This window comes from Papio anubis, chromosome 12, assembly GCF_008728515.1.
Source record: "Papio anubis isolate 15944 chromosome 12, Panubis1.0, whole genome shotgun sequence".
Taxonomy (NCBI): Eukaryota; Metazoa; Chordata; class Mammalia; order Primates; family Cercopithecidae; genus Papio; species Papio anubis.
The window spans coordinates 72667758-72686950 of NC_044987.1; the positions used below are offsets into that span (position 1 = coordinate 72667758).

The 19193-nt window shown below is 43.4% G+C and overlaps 2 protein-coding genes across 47 annotated transcripts in view; one reads left to right on the forward strand and one right to left on the reverse strand.

The window, feature by feature from the left end:
* Positions 1–11702: 11702 nt before the first annotated feature.
* LOC103877652 (translation initiation factor IF-2-like) lies at positions 11703–18085 on the reverse strand. Of its 2 annotated transcripts, none has more exons than XR_002517064.1 (3): positions 16595–16686; positions 16217–16322; positions 11703–12610 (listed from the first exon to the last, which is right to left on the reverse strand). XR_002517064.1 is itself a non-coding variant. In XM_021926052.2 (3 exons), the coding sequence occupies exons 1-2, from the start codon at positions 18083–18085 to the stop codon at positions 16285–16287; spliced, it is 333 nt and encodes a 110-aa protein (XP_021781744.1). In that variant the 3' UTR covers positions 11703–12610; positions 16217–16284. The 2 variants fall into 2 exon arrangements, 1 of the variants encoding a protein (XP_021781744.1); XM_021926052.2 differs by lacking the exon at positions 16595–16686 and adding an exon at positions 17791–18085.
* Positions 16489–19193, forward strand: part of ARNTL (aryl hydrocarbon receptor nuclear translocator like) — a 109489-nt gene continuing 106784 nt past the window's right edge. For 21 of the 45 annotated variants that reach the window (XM_021926037.2, XM_021926040.2, XM_021926044.2 and 18 more), the window contains exon 1: positions 17655–17851. Coding sequence is in view for 4 of the 45 variants with exons in the window: in XM_021926012.2 (XP_021781704.1) it covers positions 16958–17005 (48 nt within the window). In the remaining 41 variants the exon portion in view is untranslated. Of the gene's footprint in view, positions 17006–17654; positions 17852–19193 lie in introns of those variants that run through there. The other 24 variants (XM_031653339.1, XM_021926033.2, XM_021926017.2 and 21 more) reach the window with 6 other exon arrangements.

Genomic DNA, 19193 nt, shown 5'->3' on the forward strand with positions numbered 1-19193 from the left:
GATGGCCTATGAAGAATTTTGGAATTTCTGTAAGTGTGTATTCAGGGAGGGTTCCCTCAAAGGTTTTCAGGAGAGGGAGGTGATCTGAGCTGTGTTTAGAAAGATCACTGACTACTGCGTGACGGATAGACAGAGGGGCAAGTCAGGGCAAGCAGATGAGACAGGATTCTTGTTTAGGACACCGTTCCTCCTCCACCCCACCCTCACCTCAGCCTGGCCTCTGTACACGAATAGGTCTAATGGCGGATGGAGAAAAACACCAGTCAGCTTCTGCTCTTCCTCCATGGCAGGGCCGACCTCGGCACATCCATACTGCAGTTTTCTCTTGGAAGGGAGGATCAGGCTAGCGAGGCAGTGTCCTCACGAGGCCTCATGCACACCCCTAAATGCTCCATTAGGAGATGCCTGTAGGTCTGTAGCAGCTGCAGACAGAGCTGAGCCCTGGCTTCAGACTGTTTCCTAGAGGGAGCAACGAGGAAATTTATCCTCTACCTTCCCAGGAGAGTACCTGCTTGGTGCTGGGTTATTTCCTAAGCTGAATTTTGATTACTTTATATTCCAGTTTAGGAACGTCTCTGTCATTTGGGAACTGTTTTTCTGGCTGCAGCTCAACAGTGGCAAACATGGACACTGGGAACAGGCCCAGAGTCCTGAAATGATTAATATCCTGTGTTGTGAGATGTCCAAATACATGGATTTAGAGAGCCAGGCTAGGCAGTGCAGTGTGATGGCAGACAAGTCCCTCAAGTTATATGGGGGGAAAGATGCTACAATTTCATATACTAAATCAATGAAATTGAATAAAGGTTCTGAACCAAACCTCCCTGTGGACATTCACTTTCAGGAAATGCTCGGGCTGATTGGTCTGCAGAACTTCGGTCATGCACGGCTTCTCCAGGGAGACTCAGCCGATTCCACATTTACCATCTTCTCACTTTCGACCCGATCCCTCAGTTTGACCAGTGGCGGCCCTGCCTCTCCTGACTGCCACAGATCAATTGCTTTGTTTATCTTATTGTCAGCCTGTTTTGGAAACACTCTCCTAGACTCCTGTCTGACTCATAGGTTAAGGAGCGTGAGTAATTCTTCTGGAACTCACTTGGAACAGGAGGGAACCCTTCCCATTTGATTTCCGGTCCTAAAAAAAGACAAGATAGTTCACACAGGATACTAATTAGTTTTCCTATTCAACAGTTAGCGTGGCCTAGCCCTGTTTGGAAAGCTGCCTTTTGTGCTGCAGGGTTTAGAAATTTGAATACCTCCAGCTTTTATTCAGAATTTATAAAATGACACCAGAATATCGTTTTGTTGTGATTAGTTTTGCTGCTAAAACTGTAGGGTTTTTTTGGTTTGGTTTTGTTTTTTTACAGAGGAAACCCAAGTGATTTCTCTTATGAGATGTAAAAATGAGGAGAAATGAACAACCGGATTTCTCTTCTAGATTGTTCTCGTTTCATTGTTGGTGGATGAAGGTAACCTCTCATTGTTCTCCTCCTGTAGTTTTTGGCCTGTCCTTCTAAGCAGTGATGTAAACTCATGAAAGCTTTCACTTCAAATGGGTGTGGCCCTCTTTGTAGCCAGAATGGTTTGGCATTCATTTTCTGTAGCAGAAATGGTAAGAAAGTGGTTTTATATTCTTCTGTTTCTAAACTGGCTTAAGAGAGGACCAGCCCCTTCGTAGAGGTCAGGTACCTGAGAGCTTTTCACGTTGCCGATAGGAAGTATTCTAGCTCTGCTGGGGGAAAAACCACAGAGCACAAGTTCAAAACCTCACCTTAGGGGCAGGGTTACAGAGAGCTTTAACTTTCTACTTTATGCAGTTTTGTACAGTTTGCATTTTTCACAATGAGTGTGGAAGACATGACGAAAAATGAATCAAAGACTGACTATATTTCTTTGGAAATAGTTTCTTCATTCATTTTTGTCTTAGCTGCTCTGTGGCCTTGGACAAGTTAATTCACCTCTTTGTCCTTCTCTGTAAAATAAAGGTGGTTTGGTTCATGCCTGTAATCCCAGCACTTTGGGAGGCCGAGGCGGGTGGATCACGAGGTCAGGAGATCGAGACCATCCTGGCGAACACAGTGAAATACCATCTCTACTAAAAATACAAAAAAATTAGCCAGGCGTGGTGGCGGGCGCCTGTAGTCCCAGCTTCTCGGGAGGCTGAGGCAGGAGAATGGCATGAACCCGGGAGGCGGCGGAGCTTGCAGTGAGCCGAGATCACACCACTGCACTCCAGCTCAGGCGACAGAACGAGACTCTGTCTCAAAAAAAATAAAATAAAAGATAAAGGTGGTAATACACCTGTATAAGGCTGTTGTACACTAAAACATCTAATGCACATAAGTACTCATATTGAGTACACAGAGTCATGCTCCATAAGCTTTACTGTTGTTGCATTGTTGATATCGCTCATTGCCAGTACCCAAGACCCCCTCTCTGAAGCATGGCTGTTGAGTGGTGCAGAATGTGACTCTCACCTTTTTGATTGCAAGGAGGAATATTAGTCTTAATTAGAAAAACATTATATTGGGAAGATTTGGAAGAGAAAGGCAAACCCACAGGTTTCCCCACTTTCTCTCCAATCATTTCTCCAGAAAACAGCTGAGAAGGTCACTGTCCACCCCATGCTTCTTCTAAGTGTAAGTTGGATTAAGCTCCTCCTCACTTGAGCCCTCTGAAGGCTTCCAAAGCACTTTGAATAAAGTCAGACTCATCTGCCCTTCTAGTCCCTCCAGATCTGCTTCTACTCACTTCTTTCCTTTTCTTTTCTTTTTTGAGACAGAGTTTTGCTCTGTCTCCCAGGCTGGAGTGCAGTGGTGCGATCTTGGCTCACTGCAAGCTCCGCCGCCTCCCGGGTTCCTGCCATTCTCCTGCCTCAGCCTCCCGAGTAGTTGGGACTACAGGTGCCCGCCACCACGCCCGGCTAATGTTTTGTATTTTTAGTAGAGACAGGGTTTCACCATGTTAGCCAGGATGGTCTCGATCTCCTAACCTCTTGATCCACCCGTCTCGGCCTCCCAAAGTGCTGGGATTACAGGCGTGAGCCACTGTGCCCAGCTACTCACTTCTTTCCTGGTCTATCCACTCTCCTGCCAGCTCATTAAGCTCTGGCATCCGACTGGACCTCATATGGGCAATCCACCCTCCTATATCCACTGTTTCTCATGGGTCTCAGTCTAAATATTACCTCCTCAGAGAAGCCCTTTCTTGTCTGCTCCCTTCATTATTCCATACACAGCCCTCTGTCTATTTCACTGTACTTGACAGAAGCTATCACTAGTTTACTTGCTTGTGGGTTTCTGTTTCTCTTATCAGATTGTAGGCTCCAGGAAGGCAAAGAGTAACCTGGACTGGCATGTAGTAAGTGCTTATTAAATACGCCATAGTAAGTGGGTAGGGGGCAGATCTGTGGAAGGAGTAAGAGGAGAGAAGTTAAAGGAAGGAAGGAAGGAAGGAAGGAAGGAAGGAAGGAAGGAAGGAAGGAAGGAAGGAAGGCCTGCAAAGGAAGGAGAGGTCAACTATTCAAGTGGGTGCCTTTAAAAGTCTAATGACTGGTAGAATGTGGTGCCAATGACAGAAACAGTTTGAGAGGGAGAATAAGATTAAAGAGTAGATTGAGAGCTTGGTTCAAACATGTTGCATTTAAAGTGAGGCCGAACACCTAGGTGAAACTTCCACCAGGCAGAAAGATGCAGGACTAAAACTCAGGACCAGACCAGGGCTGGAGATGCTAGGTGGAGAGTGATGAAATAGTAGTTAGTCTCTCAGAATGGAAGAAACCTTTAAAGGTCAGGGAAGGAAGGAAAAGAGAAGTGCTTCTGGGAGTCAGACCTTTGGGTTCTAGGGAGAATATGATTGCAAAACAGAAATTTAAAGGAATCTGTAAAGAGCAAGATCATGAGTGGAGCCTGAAGCTTAATTTGACCCAGCGTGGGAAACCTCACCCAGGCAGGAAATGGGCGGATTGACAGATTCCTGTCTTCATTTAGGGTCAGTGAATGAGAAGGCACATTCAGACAGGAGATGGAAGATGGTGTAAGGTCATGGCCAATGGAGAGGAGGACAGGGTTCTTAAGAAGACACCAATATAGTATAAAATGCCTACGGACACATTGCTCTCAGGTTACTGATACCTCTTAGCAGTGTCCTGCCAATTAATGAGCAGACATGGACAGGTGATGGTGATGACCCCAGGCAAAATTGTGAAGTTAATGGAGTCTTTCTTTCCCTTCAAGGGTTTTTCTGCTTCCATTTGCCCCTTTCTTGCTGCTGGTGGTGTTTCTTAGAGGTACCATGGAGAAGAGAAAACAGTAGGGCCCTGGAGCTGGAGAGCTCTGGATTTGTATTACCTACTGCCAGCTTGGTGATTGGGAACATTTTCTCTGTGAGCCTTAGTATTGTTAATCTTTCCGGTGAGGATGATAATATCTACCTCCTGGGTAGTTGTGAAGATATCAGAAAGCCTCTGAAAAGCCCCTAGCACACTGTCAGTGCTCCGGAAATGTTAATTATCTTCCTTCCCAAGGCCTTTCACTTTCTGCCACCTTCTATTCTTATCAGAAATTAGTGAAACAACTTTATCTCTTCTAGGAGTATTGGCATTTATAGCTTTTTATGCACTTGTGAAATGCATTTTTAATTATTCATTCGTTCTTTCCACAAATGTTTATTGAATACTTACTACATATGTGTCCAATGCTGAGCTAGGTGCTGGGAGCACAAGGGTGGATACAACAGACGTACCACACCTCAAAGCTTGCTAGGGAAATTAGTTTCACTGTTCTAAAGTATATGCAGGAGGGTGCAGCAGTAGTTCCCAAACTCCTGCATGGACCAGAATCGCTTGGAGGGCTTTTTAAAATTGATTGCTGGGCCCCATTCAAAGAGTTTCTGGATCAGTAAATCTGGAGTATAGTCTAGAAATCTGCATTTCTAACAAGTTCTCAGGTGCTGTTGCTCCTACTGCTCATGGTTCAAGGACCACACTTTGAGAACCATTGAAATAGAGCATTAGGAAGAAAGGGGAATAGGGTATTAGTAAAGTATTGTCAGAAGAATCTGGTACCTCTTGTCTTTAAGATGTGTTGTTTTCTTTGATAAAGATAAGCTGGGGTTATTCCAGCTAAGTTCATAAACTGCAGATGTTTTGGAGGTACAGAGGACCTCCAAAACAGTTGCCTGGACCTCCAAAACAGTTGCACAGCAACCTCAGCTTCCAGATGCGGGGCCCATTTGCTTTCCATCCCAATTCATCTCTTTGCCCTGTCCTTAAACGTCTCTATTCAAATCAAAGCCTTTTTCTGATGACTTTCCTCACTTTCCCAGATAGAGTTTGGCCATTCCTCACTCGCATCACACTTAATACATCCCTTTATTTTGATAACCATCTCACTGGATTGTAAATTTGTTTATTGACTTATATTCCCTGGTAGCCCAGAAATGCCTTGATAGGTGGAACTATATCTTATATCTCTCAGTATCGCAGTTAAAACTTGAATGTTTATGGACCACTAGACTAACTGATAGGACAAATGGATGTGTTTAATGAGTATTAAATTATATGATACAGGAAAAACCATCAAAATGATACTGTGTGTAGATACTGAGAATTGGGAGCAAGGTTTCTCTTGTCTGACCAAAATGGGTTGAACTTGTTACTCCACTGATAGTCATGTAATCTTGGATCAAATGCCCAATCATTCTGAACTTTCCTTTCATTATTGGTAGAATAAGGACATTAATCTTTGCATGTGTGTGAGGATTAAATGAAATAACATACATAAAATGTTTAACATAGTGCTTGGCACGTAGAAAAGGTGAAATAAAATGTACTATTTGATAAAATAAAGCAAAAGGAAGAATTAAAAAATGAAAATGGATTGGGCAGGGAAAAAGTGGCACCGTCAGTTAAAGCTATTTATAATACTTGCTTAATATTCATGTCCAATTACTAAGAAGTAACTTTTTTGCATATCAGTTAATATATGTTAAATTAACTTTGGTAATTATTTTTCCATTAAACTCTGTGTTGTTCTCAAGTCAAGAAGACTGAAGACTTAAGGAAAAGTCATTTGAATTGGTGTTTAGGATGTCATTGGTGACTTTTAAGAAACTTTATTCAGGAAAATGGGTATATAGGAGGATAAGGAAGGATTTCAGAGTGTATAACAAGAGGCCACAAGTATAGACAACTTTTTTGGGATAAGTATAGCATTACTTAAGAGAGAAAGATAGGCCGGGCACAGTGGCTCACACCTGCAATCCCAGCACTTTGGGAGGCTGAGGAGTGGGGATCACCTGAGGTCAGGAGTTAGAGACCAGCCTGACCAATATGATGAAACCCCATCTCTACTAAAAATACAAAAAGTAGCCAGGTGTGGTGGCATGCGCCTGTAACCCCAGCTACTCGGGAGGCTCAGACAGAAGAATTGCTTGAACCCGGGAGGCAGAGGTTGTGGTGAGCCGAGATAGTGCCATTGCACGGCAGCCTGGGCAACAAGAGTGAAACTCCATCTCAAAAAAAAAAAAAAAAAAAAAGAGAGAGAGAGAAACATAATAGCAACTCTTTGTTGAACAACTTATCTATAGGAACTAAATGTTTCCATTGGCATTAGCAACATATACCAGATTTGAAATGGTTTTAATGCAATGTACTAGGTATTCTTGAATCTGAAGCCCTGCAATTCTTTTCTCTATATTCTATGAGGTAAATGTTCAAATTCACATGTAGCTCATTTTAATGTTTCATTCCAAGATTTCTTTACCAATGGATTCCCAAGCATACTTTTTTAAAGAGCACTTAAAATGTTTCTACTTAAAAACGAAGCTTTTTTACAGGATAGATATTTTAAAATGGGCAACACCCCAGTAAGAGGAAGAATACCATTAATAAACTTGGTTTTAATGACCCTGGTAGGGCAGAGCAAGCAGGACCCTGTCATTGCTGAATTGGCTTCAAAGACAGTAAAGCACAGGAAATGGGATGACAGCAAATTTCAAAGCACAGCAAAATCCTTATTAATGCTGAACTTGGAAATCACACTTCAGCTTAAAATGTGCTGAAACAGAAATAGAAAACAAACATATTGCCCTTTGGGTCTTCTTGTGTGCAAAAAAAAAAAAAAAAAAAAAAAAAAAAGAGTGATGAGTGATGGATTATTCTTTGGGATTCTATGATAATCAATTTTGACCACTTGTTTTTCAAGGAGCTTTTATCTTCAGAGTCATTCTCAAGGCGAGCTCATCTAGTGCATTCTCCCCAGTGTGTTCAAACGTGCACCAAGGACTATCCTACAAACAGAAACTTGAAAGCTTTTCAGCCTCAAAAAATAAATAAATAAATAAATAAATAAATAAGGCTTCTGCATTGCAGGTAATGGCCTCGTACAGAGGCTTGCAGAGAATAAGTGCAGTTTAGAAGCATGGTTAGTAACAAACTAAAAAAAAATTAATTATAATTTTTTTGTTCTTTAGTGTGTGTGTGTGGTTTTTTTAAAAGAGAAAATGTATTTTTCTAGTTCAATCGACTTAGTAGACCCTTTCCCTCCTTGCAGAATAAGAAACAATGTTTTCAAAAGACTATGGTACTTAATTTTTTAAAATCAGATTTTATTTTCTAAACTTGACTAATCTATGACTTTCAAATGTAGTGAGTTACAGACCATCATTTATAAGGTGATCCCTTGGAAGTTTGAAAATACTTTCTAAGGGGGAAAAAGTGTTCTTTTCATTGTGTTTTCATACTAACACAAGTCTCGTTAACCCATGATGTATTTAAAAGGACATATAATACCCCCCTTTTTTTTCCTTTGAGATGGAGTTCCACTCTTGTCACCCAGGCTGGAGTGCAATGGCACGATCTCAGCTCATTGGAAACTCTGCCTCCTGAGGTCAAGCGATTCTCCTGCTTCAGCCTCTGACCAGCTGGGATTACAGACATGTGCCACCACACCTGGCTGTTTTTAAATTTATTTTTAGTAGCGACGGAGTTTTACCTTGTTGGCCAGACTGGTCTTGAACTTCTGACCTCAGGTGATCCGCTGGCCTCGGCCTCCCAAAGTGCTGGCATTACAGGAGTGAGCTACTGTGCCTGGTGCAGGACATATAATACCTTTTATAAGTAGGACTATCCTACCTTTTATTAGTAGGAATGAAAAATAGAACTTTTTATTCCTACTTATAAAAGATATTGTATTAAATAAGTAGCACTATTTCAGGTTGGAGAAAACACAAATATTAGAGTGAAAGCCACCTGAAACCTGAGTTGAATCCTAGATCAGCTGCTTACCAGATTTGTGATGTTGAGTGAATAGCTTTATCTTGCTGAACCTCAGTGGCTTCATCCATAAAATGGGGGTAATGCCTATATCCCAAAATTGCTGCTATGAGACCAGCACATGGGCCGAGAGCTGCCTCTGGAGTCAGATGTCTGGGTTTGGATTCTAGCTCTACCATTTACTTGCTGGGAGCCATAGGCAAGTTATTTAACTTCTCCATGCATCAGTTTCTTCATTTATAAAATAATGACAACATAGAAACTTACCTCTGGAGTTGTCAATTGTGATGGGTTGAGTCACTATGTATAAAGTGTTTCAAATAATACTTGGCATGTGGTAAGCACCATAAAAGTGTTTGTTTTTATTATTATTATTTTATTAGGTATGTTTTCTCTCTCAAACAACAATAATGAACTCTCCTAAGTTTAAAAATAGATAGATCAATGGAAAGATAAATAAATAGATTGATAATAGTTACCTAGGAAACTGATTTGGTTCATGGTAATTTACCTCTATGTATAGGAAACAAATTTCATCCCCTAGAATGTGTAAATGAAAACATGGAGAAAGAAGGAAGGATTATGTCTAGCCAAAACCACAATTTCAGCTGCACATTCACTTGGTTTAGAAAGAATGTCAAGTGTTACCAATTCTTCAGCAGAAGGAAAACAAGCAACAAGTCTCTGCAGCCAGACATAGAAAGCACTGTTTTGAAAAAACTGGGAAGTAGATCTCAGACATGCTTGGGCAAGATTATTATTCCACTGCATTTTAATTGCAATTGCCATACTAAAAATAGTTGCATTAGACTTCATTTATCATTGTTCAATAGCCCCATTTGTGGAATATGAAAATATTTAATGCCTTACAAATGAAGACAGCTGGATGCTTAAAACTCTGTCTGAAGAATTAAATAGAGAGTCTTACTGTATTATTTTCCCCTGGTACAGTGAAATTGCTGTTTGTCTTTCATATTCTCCAGTCCTAAGATTAGGAAGGAGTGAGGGAAAAGGTTTTATTTTAATAGGGAGGTTACCAACTATTTTAGTTTCATCTACTTGGAAAGGTTAACTCCTAAACCTTATAATGGACCACGAATCATGGCCAACCTTCCAAGGTGCCAATATTGCACTCTGCATTAGGGGAAGAGAGTGGAGGAGTAGACAAGGTGGGGATTATGTGAGAAGAGCTGGTTCACTCTAATTTCCAAAGCCTGCTGTCCCTGGGAAGCATGAAATCACGAAGACCATAGCCTCAGGAAAAAAATTATGTTTTCCCACTTTGGGCCCAGACCGGGGCTCCCGACTAAGGCATTGACCTGGCGTACTGTGTGGGGTTGTGGTGTTACAGTGCAGAGGTCCTTTAGCTATGAATGTTCCTGGGCAGCAGAGTGTCTTCCCCAGAAGCAGAGCTTCAAGCTGGAGAATGTCCAAAAAATAAAAATAATGCCAAGCACCACTAAAACTGTAAGTCATGTTGAATTTCATCTTGGAACCAGAAATTCACAATACAACTCTTGGTATTTCTCTATCAGTGTATTGAGATTAAAAAGAGCTCCAAGGCATAAAAGCAGATCACCCTGGAATTTTCCAGGGATCCCAGCCCAACCAGGGCAAGTCATCTCAAAGGCTGTTCAATTTGAAGGTGGACAACTGGTGACTAACTAAGAAGAAAAAACCAGAATAACATGAAGTGGTGCCAGAAAACACATGAAGTGTTCTGGGATACTTGGCTCTCCTGGTTTCCTTTTAAAATTATTTTTATTATTATAAACAACTTTGCAGAAAGTTTATCCCCTAACCTCTTCAATAAAATGTAATCAGTGAGATACCGCTAGAATACTTATCACTTTGTCCATGTATACACATCTTATTTACAAAATTTCAGTCACTCTGTATACGATGGGAGTCTCACTTTTCATATTACATTATTTGACTTTTTTCTATATATTTATGGTTTAATGTCATGTTTAACATTTTAAAGGATGACATTGTATTTTATCCAGCTGATATAACTACTTATTTTCTCAAAAGTGAATCAACTTTCTAGTCCTTATTATTGGACTTCTGAACAACGACAGCAACAACAACAAAATCAACATTCACACTGTAGCTTATGAAAAAGTTTATTTTTATACCCAGTGAGATACTTTATTTGAACATATTGTCAACCCACTGTGAGGCAGAAAAACATAAAAAATTTTGATAGCTGCAACTTTAAAAATTGACTAACAAATGATAGAAACAACTCAACTAAAGGAAAATATTTTAAAAATTATTTATTCTTTTATTTCCCTATATTACGGAATATGGTGCTTTTTGCTGGAAGTTGATATGACTATTTAGAAAGCCAAAATGGCTCAATGTGCTGCACTTGGGAATCTCATTGATTCATTCATTCATTAACTAATATTTATTGCACACCTACCACCTGCTGGAGACTATTCTAGATGTGAGAGATATGGCAGTAAAAATAACCCTCCCCTCACAGACCTTACTGTGTGAAGCATACAATAAATAAATGAATACACAACAAAATGTCAGATAGTGATATGTGTTGAAAAGAAAATTCAAGAAGGGTAAAAAGATGAAATGCAGAGGCTGCTGTAATATTTCAGAAGGGATGGGAGGTTTTCTCTGATGAAGGGGTAATTGAAGCCATTGCTTAAATCCTATGAGTATCTCTGGAAGGTGATGTCTTGCGTGTGTCCATGCAATAGGTACAGCTCACTTTCGCATCTCTTTATCATTTTTTATTAATTTGTTCAGACAATATTTGTTCTCATGAATGTGCCACTGCTTTGATAGCTATGGGAGATACAGAAGTGAACCATGCAGGTGTGGCACCTGCCTCACAGAGTTTATGAGAAGACGAGAAATTACAAGTGTGACAGTGCTTTGAAAGAGGAAGTACCAGGTGCTGTTGTGGTAGATTTTTATAGCTGGGAGGTCAGGGAAGGTTTCCCTGAGGAAGTGACCTTTAAGCAGTGAAGCAAGTGTGAGCCAGATTCACGGGTCAAAGGCAATGGAAGTAAGGGAAATTTACAGGCAGAGAGATCAGTGTGCAAGCTTGCTTTCCTTTCTGACCTTTCTTTCCTTCCTCCCTCCCTCCCTCCATCTCTCTCTCTTTTCTTTCTTTCTCTCTCTCTCTTTCTTTCTCCTTCCTTCCTTCCTTCTTTCTTTTCTTTCTTTCCTTCTTTCTTTCTCTCTCTCTTCTTTCTTTCTTTTTCTTCTTTTCTTCTCTTTTTGGCTGTTGACTTTCACCTTTCTCACCTATCCAAATCTTCCAAGGGCTAAGAAGTAATATCACTTGATTATATTTTCTTGTCTTTCTCTGGTAAATGTGCAAATGTATGATTTAGCAGTAGATGAATAAAAGAAAATGTACACGCAGCACAGGAGTCAAAAACAACAACAATAATAATACAACCCAAACTAAATGGACTTTATTCATACTCAAGATTTGGATAGCTTTATTTACAGTAAGTTTTATTGTCCATATTTTGTTAGCTAGATTGCTATCAATTTATGACACAGATTTTGGCTCATAAATTTCTCAAAGACCACTTATCAAGTTATACTCACTTGTGGTTTTGTATTTAACTCAAGTGCATATAATTTTCCACGTCTTTAAAATAAGTTTTATGGCAGAGAGAGAAGCAGCAGCAGGAGAAGATAGCATTGAAACCTTATAAGAAAAAAATATGTAAGTTGTATTTCCTGTCTATACCAGCTGATTCTTTGAAACCCAGTGTGGTAATGAAGTAGAGTAGGAAAGCTATGGGCCGGTCCCATAAGCTTATAGCTTCCAGAGGGCCCTGAGGTTTAAAAATCCCAAAGAATGTTCTTTTCAAAACTGTTTACAGATGAACCTCAACTTACGATGGGGTTATGTCCCAATAGACCCATGGAAAGTCAAAAATATTGAAAGTTGAAAATACATTCAATATCCCAATACACCAATCATAAACTAGAAAAATTTAAGTCAAACCATTGTGAGTCCAGGGCCATCCGTATGATAAAGAAACATTAGAAACTATGTGAATATTTTCAATGAGAGAGTTTTGCATAATGAGGTATAGTTTCTCCATACAATAAAAATGCTGCAGCCATTAGACAGCGTGTTGTAGAAGGAGGCTCAGTAACAAGAGAGAATGCTTGTGATAATTTTTTAAAGCAAGATGACAAAACTTTGACATGATAAAAATTAGATCAAAAGAGCTGGGTGTGGTAGCATGCCTACAGTCTCAGCCACTTGGGAGGCTGAGGCTTGAGGATTGCTTGAGTCTAGAAGTTCAAGTCCAGCCTGGGCAGCATAGCAAGATTCTGTCTCTGAAAAAGAAAAAAATTAGGTCAAAATATGATATAGTTACAGAGAAAATACATTGATATTTTAATGGGGGTTATATCTTCTTAATGGAATTATAGATTATTTTTATTTTCTTCTTTATGTGTGTGCTTTCCAAATTTTTGATCACAAATGTAAATTGGTTTCATAATCTAAAAAAAAAAAGCAATAGATGTTCTTGTTCTTCCAAAGAGAAAGGAGAGATTTGAGTAGCAGTTGTTCTTACAATGCACACACATCTGTGTACAAGATGAGAGTTTTCCTTAGGTAAATTCTGAGTCTGTAGCTTTTATGTGAGTGGAGCAAAGGACCCAGAGTTCACTGCAGAGGATCTGAACAACCTTTGATGCTGGCGATTGTGCTTGGTGATTATAAACTTTTGTTTGTAAAACACCAAACGAGAAGGAGAGGGCCAATGAAGTAAGGCAATGTTACAAGGAGTAATTCTTTATAAGGAGTAATTCTTCTATCAATGACAGGTTAAATGACATCACTGCTTACATCTCACCATGCCAGCTGCTGACTTATTAACTGGAATGTGTATATCGCGCATTAATTATGTGTTGTGGGGCCTGCATGCTAGTTTTTCCTTTATTTCGTTTATATGGAGAGTGTGTGTGTGCGCAAAGGTTTCGTACACAAAGGTGTATGAAATCCACCTTTATTTTCATAGCCTCTGGATTTTGTGTTGTACTTAGATGTGCCTTTCAAGATTATAGAAGTTCTACTCATATTTTTTTCTAGTGTTTTTATAGGTTCGATTATATGCACTTAAATTCTCTATTCCTATGGTTTATGTTTTAATGTAAGTACAGGGTAGGGGGCAAATTTTATGTGTTTCCATACAGCGAGCTAGTTGTTTCAATAGCATTTATCGAAAAATCCATCTTTTCCCCAATCCTTTAAAATTCACGTTATAATTCAACTTTCCTATACTTTGGGTCTGTTTCTGAAAGCTATGCCTTTTAATTCGTCTATTGGTCTGTTTCTATACCAATACTAGACTATTTTATTACCACAGTTTAATAGTACACTTTGATAATGTATGAGATCTAATTCCCCCAATCTATCCCTTCTTTTCTTTTTCAAAAGCATATTGTAAATTTTTTTGAGCTAATGAATTTCTGAAATGGCTTGCTTGAACACTTCACTTTGCTATACTAACTTGAAGAGATTCTTCCTTTCTTTTATATCTCCAGAAAGTGAATTCTAGTCTGCTCATCCCAGTGAAGCAGGGCAAAATCGATGCCAGTTTTTTGAAGACAGTGTCTATCTGTTCTTCAGAGCTTCTGTTGAGAAGCCATGTGGCCACTGGTCCTTTAGCTCCCTCTAGCCAAATGGAAAAGCCCCTTTCACATCTGAGCACCAAGATCTTTGGAATCTTCGCCATGTCTGTAAGCAAGATCTAGTCTAAAGCCTAATTACACGGTCTAGGACACATTCCAAATAAGGTATTACTGCTCTCCCATTCTGAACTGCTATGGCCATCTCATTCAAAAAAGAGCCAAAGAAAGTCTTTTCAAAAGCAGCTGAAAAAGCTATAAACACTGATTAACTCATTAATGCCTGATTTTTTTAATTCCCATTTTTTGTACACCCAGATGTCAACCTTGGTTAACAGATCAAACCATTCACAAATGTCAAATCCCAATGAAACGCAATCAGAATCTTCTAGAATGGGACTCAGAAGTCTGTATTTTTAAAACTCTCCAAGTAATTCTGATGGATCCAATCATTGGATCAGAGTCAGGGAAACTACTGTAGATTATACTACTTTATCCTCACTAACTTCATTTGTAAAACGGGAGCAAGAAATATCAATTTCATAGAATTGCTAAGAGTGATACCTAATATGTACTAAATCTTGACTGTATGCCAGGTGTAACAGCCCTATAAAGTAGATACTAGATTATCCCCCTTTTACAGATGAGGAAATTGAGGTACACAGAGGTTAAGCAATTTGATAAAAGTCATCCAGCTAGCAAGTGTGGAGGGCAAGCATATCAACTGCTAGGGTTAATGTGAGGATTGTATTAAATAATGTATTTAAAGCCTCTGGTACACAGTAGGTGCAAATAAATGCTCTCTCTTATCTTCCTTTTATCCACATCATTCTACTCATGCCCAGGACAATACTTTGACCTTAGCAGTGCCCTAAGAATTGAAAGTTTAGTATCCTGGAAAGTAGAAAAGAAAAGGGAAGTTAAGTAGTAGTGGAAGGAGGTGTTTGGGATCTCCAACAGAGAGAAACACAAAGAAAGGTGTAATTACATAGGGAAAAACAGGTGCACATGAGGGGAGACAGTTGCTTGGCCACTGAGGGTAGGATAAGGCAGGGTGATAACCATTAAAAGGAAAGCCAGGGTACAAGATGAGAATCTCAGAGGAATGGAGTCCAAAAAGACACCTATTTCAGCCCCCCTCCCACTGCATGGTAATTCAGTTCTCACTTGGAGATTTTCTGTGACAAGAAACTCAATTTGTCAAGGCAGAGGATGCTTTAGCTGTTAGAAAATTGTTCATATTGATTCATTCTAGAGTTTCTACCCACAGGTTCTCCTTCAACCCCTTAAGGTCCTGAAGAATAAGTTTAATTTCTCTTCTATTTGACGGTTCTTCACATATATCAAGACAGTTACCTTGTACCCCTGGGGCAAAACCTTCTGCTTCCTTTAATATTTCCTCATACGACATAGGTTCTAGCCTCTTTACATCCTGGTCCCTCTACTTGTGCAGGTAGATAATTTCTTTCTGCCAAGTCTTAATTGCAGACAATACTTCGTGTGGGTACTCACCAACACTAGGTAGCACAATGAGACCTATCTTGCTTTACATGTCAGACTTTCATTGATGCAGCCTAAGAGCATTTATTTATTTTGGCAGCCACAATTCACTGTGGACTCAGATTTTTTGTCACCTAAGACCCTTTATCTTGCTCCTATAAGCATCTAAGACACCTCTGCCTCCGGCTGGCTTCACACAGGGTGGGACTCCACATTTACCCTTGTTAGAGTCAGCCCACTGCTCCAATATTGTATGTGGTTTGTGCTATATAATAGCGTCTCTTCCCCTCCTGGCTTTGTGTCATCTGGACATGTGATGCGAATCTTCTGGATTTTCCTTCAGGCCACTGATAAAAGTTCTGATATCTGGACCTGGGAGAGAGGTTTCTGTCATTCTGAGGGCAACTGGTGTGGTATAGAGGCTTTGAAATAAAAAAAAGTCTGGTTTGAATCATGGTTCTGCCACCTACTGTGTAACCTTTGGCCAGCTAGCTAAATTCTGACTTTCAGTTTTCTCATCTGTAAAATGGGGCAATAAAAGCTTCCTCACAGTGTAGTTATAAAGATTAAGGGAGAAAATGCAGGGAAAGTACTTAGCACAGTGTCTGTTACATAGTAGGTGCTGCTGGAATGTTGACTGACTCCCTGCAATCTTCCTTTCAGTCAACGTCGACTCATTAATCAGCATCTTTAGGTTATGGTTACTTAACCAGTTATTAGCCCAATTAATGATACTAGCATCCATCCCATATTTCTTCATCTTGTCCACGATTATCTTGTCAAGTGCTTCCCTTAAGTCCCACTTACCTAGAGTGATCTCCTCATGAAATGGGGGCAGAGACAAAGTAGCAATAAGATTCCATCAGCGTGTAAACTTAGGAAAAATAGCAAGCTACCGACCGAGGTGGTTGACCTAGAAAACAGTCAGCATTCAGCCCACAAGCACATATTGGGCACTCCGTGCCTGTCGATGAGCTGGGGATGGGCAATGCTGTTACAAAGATTAAAAAACGCAGTGTCTGTATTCAAAGAACTTATCAGCCTAGAAGTCTAGAGTCACGGGGGGCCAGTCTGGGTAACAGAATTAGGCCAATTGATTTAATTCCATTTGTTCATATATCCAGCCAACAGATATTTATGGTGCACTTGCTGGGTGCCGGTCCCGCCCCCATCACTCCACCCTACCCCAGCAGGCGCTAAAGGAGAGCTGGCACGATGGATAACGAAAAAGAAGACGCTGTCCTTCTATTCAGGGAGTTTAACATCTGGAAGAGCCGGGATTTCTTTGTGCTAAAGGCCCTCTACAAAGTGCCTGGGATGCAAAAATAAGTCAGTGTCTCTGTCCTCTCAGGAACCGAGTTGCATGTCGTTGTCAAATTTTTATTTTCTCTGTTTCCTTCTGTCTCGCTCCGTAGACAGCTTTTCGCAGCAGACAGCACTGCCGCGGGGCTGGTGTCTACCCCTCAGCAAGTGGTCAAAACCTGGCTACTGGAAGGAAACGGCAATGGAATCGCTCCGCGCTCGAGTATTCTCTTTGGAACTACGGGAATGACAGCTCCAGTGGGACACTTGGAGGTCATGACGAACGCAAAGAACGTGAGAACATTTGCAGTCCTCGGGGTGGAAATACCTTCTAGAAATACTAAGTATTCGTTCTCTAGTTTAGACTTGGGCACACCAGGGGTTTTAGGAAGGGTCTGGCACTCAATGTTCCTAAAATTGGTTTCCTAGATGGAGCTGGAGGGAGGGGAGTCAGGAACTGCTGCTTTTCGTCGCAATGCCCCGAGTGGAGGAGAAGGAGGAGGGGTGAGGGCAGACGGCCAGACGCCAGCCGGCAGGGGACCCAGAGAAGAGGGACATCCCCGGCGACCCCGAGGAGCGCGGCGTGGGCACCGCAGTGGCCGCGGTTAGTGGGAGACCTGAGGGGAAAGGGAGAGGGCAGGGGCGAGGAAACCCAGGGAGCGCGCGCAGATTGGTCCTCTCCTCGGGGCGTGCGCTCCTGTGCGCCAAATGATTGGTGGCAGGAAAGTAGCAGGTAAACCGGCCCCCGCCGCCTCGCCATTGGTCCGCGGCCTCTCTAGCCGCCACACAACTGGCCAGCGGGCTGCCGAGCCGCGCGCGGATTGGCTGGTGGCGGCCGCCGGGACCGGCTCCCTTCGGGCGCTCGGATTGGCTGGCGGGAAGAGGCAGGTATCCGGGCTCCGCGGCTCCTCCATTGGTGGGCGGGGAAGGGGGGTTGGGCACAGCGATTGGTGGGCGGGGGGCCGGGCCTGGGCCGGCGGGGAGCGGATTGGTCGGAAAGTAGGTTAGTGGTGCGACATTTAGGGAAGGCAGAAAGTAGGTCAGGGACGGAGGTGCCTGTTTACCCGCGCCGGACTCACCGCCGCCGCCGCCGCGGGATCCGAGTGCGGGCGCGGGCGCGGGCGCTCCCGGCGAGCCACGGTGAGTGTCAGGCCGGCGGCGGCCAGCGGCGCGATCCCGCGCATCCCGTCGGGGGCCGTTAGAACCCTCGCGGGCGCTGCGCCCCTGCTGCCGCCCCGGGGGCAACCCGGCCGCCGAAGAACCCTGCCCGACGTGCCCGCTGCCGGCCTTAAAGGGCCCGTGACCGCTCCCTGCCCCCACCCGGGCCGCGGGGAGGCTGCGCCCCTTAAAGGCGCCGCGCCCGTCCGCCCCCATCCTCCTCGCCTGGGCTGCCGTTGCGGGCTAGGGCAGGCAGAGGTGCCGCAGGAGCCCTTGAAGGGGCCGAGAAAGTGTCCGCTGGAGTACCCACCGCCCTTCCGCGGGCATCGCTACCTGGCGGGGGGAGGGGGCAGCTAGCTGCCTCTTAAAGGGACAGCTCTGCACTTGGGGGCAGTGAATCGGCTGAGGAGGACTCGTAGATGTATCCCCGGGAGCTTCGGGGATCCCCGAGGGGACCATCCCTGGCGGCTGCCCCCCAAGGGCGCTGGGCGAACGGTGCCGGGTCTGCCCTTCCTCTCCGCTTCACTTCCCTTTCGGGAGCCCGCGAGGCTGGGTGGGGGCGGGGAGGGCGTCTCCGTCGGGCTTGGGGAGTCCAAGTCCGCCCGCCCCTTCGGCCCTGTAGCCAGGGCTGGCGCTGCACCCGGGAATCCCCGGCCGGCACGGGGCCGACCCCAGCCTGCGAACTTTCGTGGGGCCTGTGCCGTCCAGGTCCTGGGCGGCCCGCAAGGATGCCCCGTGGGTCTGCTGGCAGGTGCGCTTCGGCGTGGGGATGTCGCCCGGAGCCCGGGTGCGGGCCGGCCTTGGAGCCCCAGAGCTCCGTGGAGGGCGCAACGAGCCTGGCTCCAGCTCCGAGTTTGACAGATGTCAGGGAAGAAAAGGTTCCCGCTTGGCTATTGCCGGGCGTTGACGTCCCGGAGAGCTCCCCGTTTGCTTGGAAGAAGACGAGGAAGGTAGAGGTGAACGTCGACCTTGTGGGGTGTATGTCAGCCACCCCGAGGGGTCGCGACAGCCGGCCGCGGGGTGAGCGCAGGTGCCGCCCGGCAGGAGCTGGGGAGGGAAGGGGTGTGCTGGACACCGGCGCCTGCTGTCAAGTTCTCGCCGGCCGGTGAGAGACCCGCTGCCGCCGCGCACCCCGCACCTCCTGACCCCTCTCCCCTCTCCGCCTCGGCCCCTTCCCGGTCACCTAGCGTTGTTTTGGCGCTTTGGCGCTTGCGGTCTCTTCTCCCTTCTTCCACCGCTACTCTTCAGTAAGGAATTATTAGCCAAGTTTTCTCACCCAGCTTCCAAAAATCAGATTCCATATTTGTGAACAAGCTTTTCTTGA

Bases quoted from the DNA above. Each gene is read 5' to 3' on its own strand.
- LOC103877652 (XM_021926052.2), bottom strand. From the start codon at position 18,085: ATGGGGGCGGACGGGCGCGGCGCCTTTAAGGGGCGCAGCCTCCCCGCG. The intron at 16,323-17,790 runs GTGAGTCCGGCG...ACTGTTTTCTAG, and splicing joins ATCCCGCGGCGGCGGCGGCG to GTCAACCACCTCGGTCGGTA.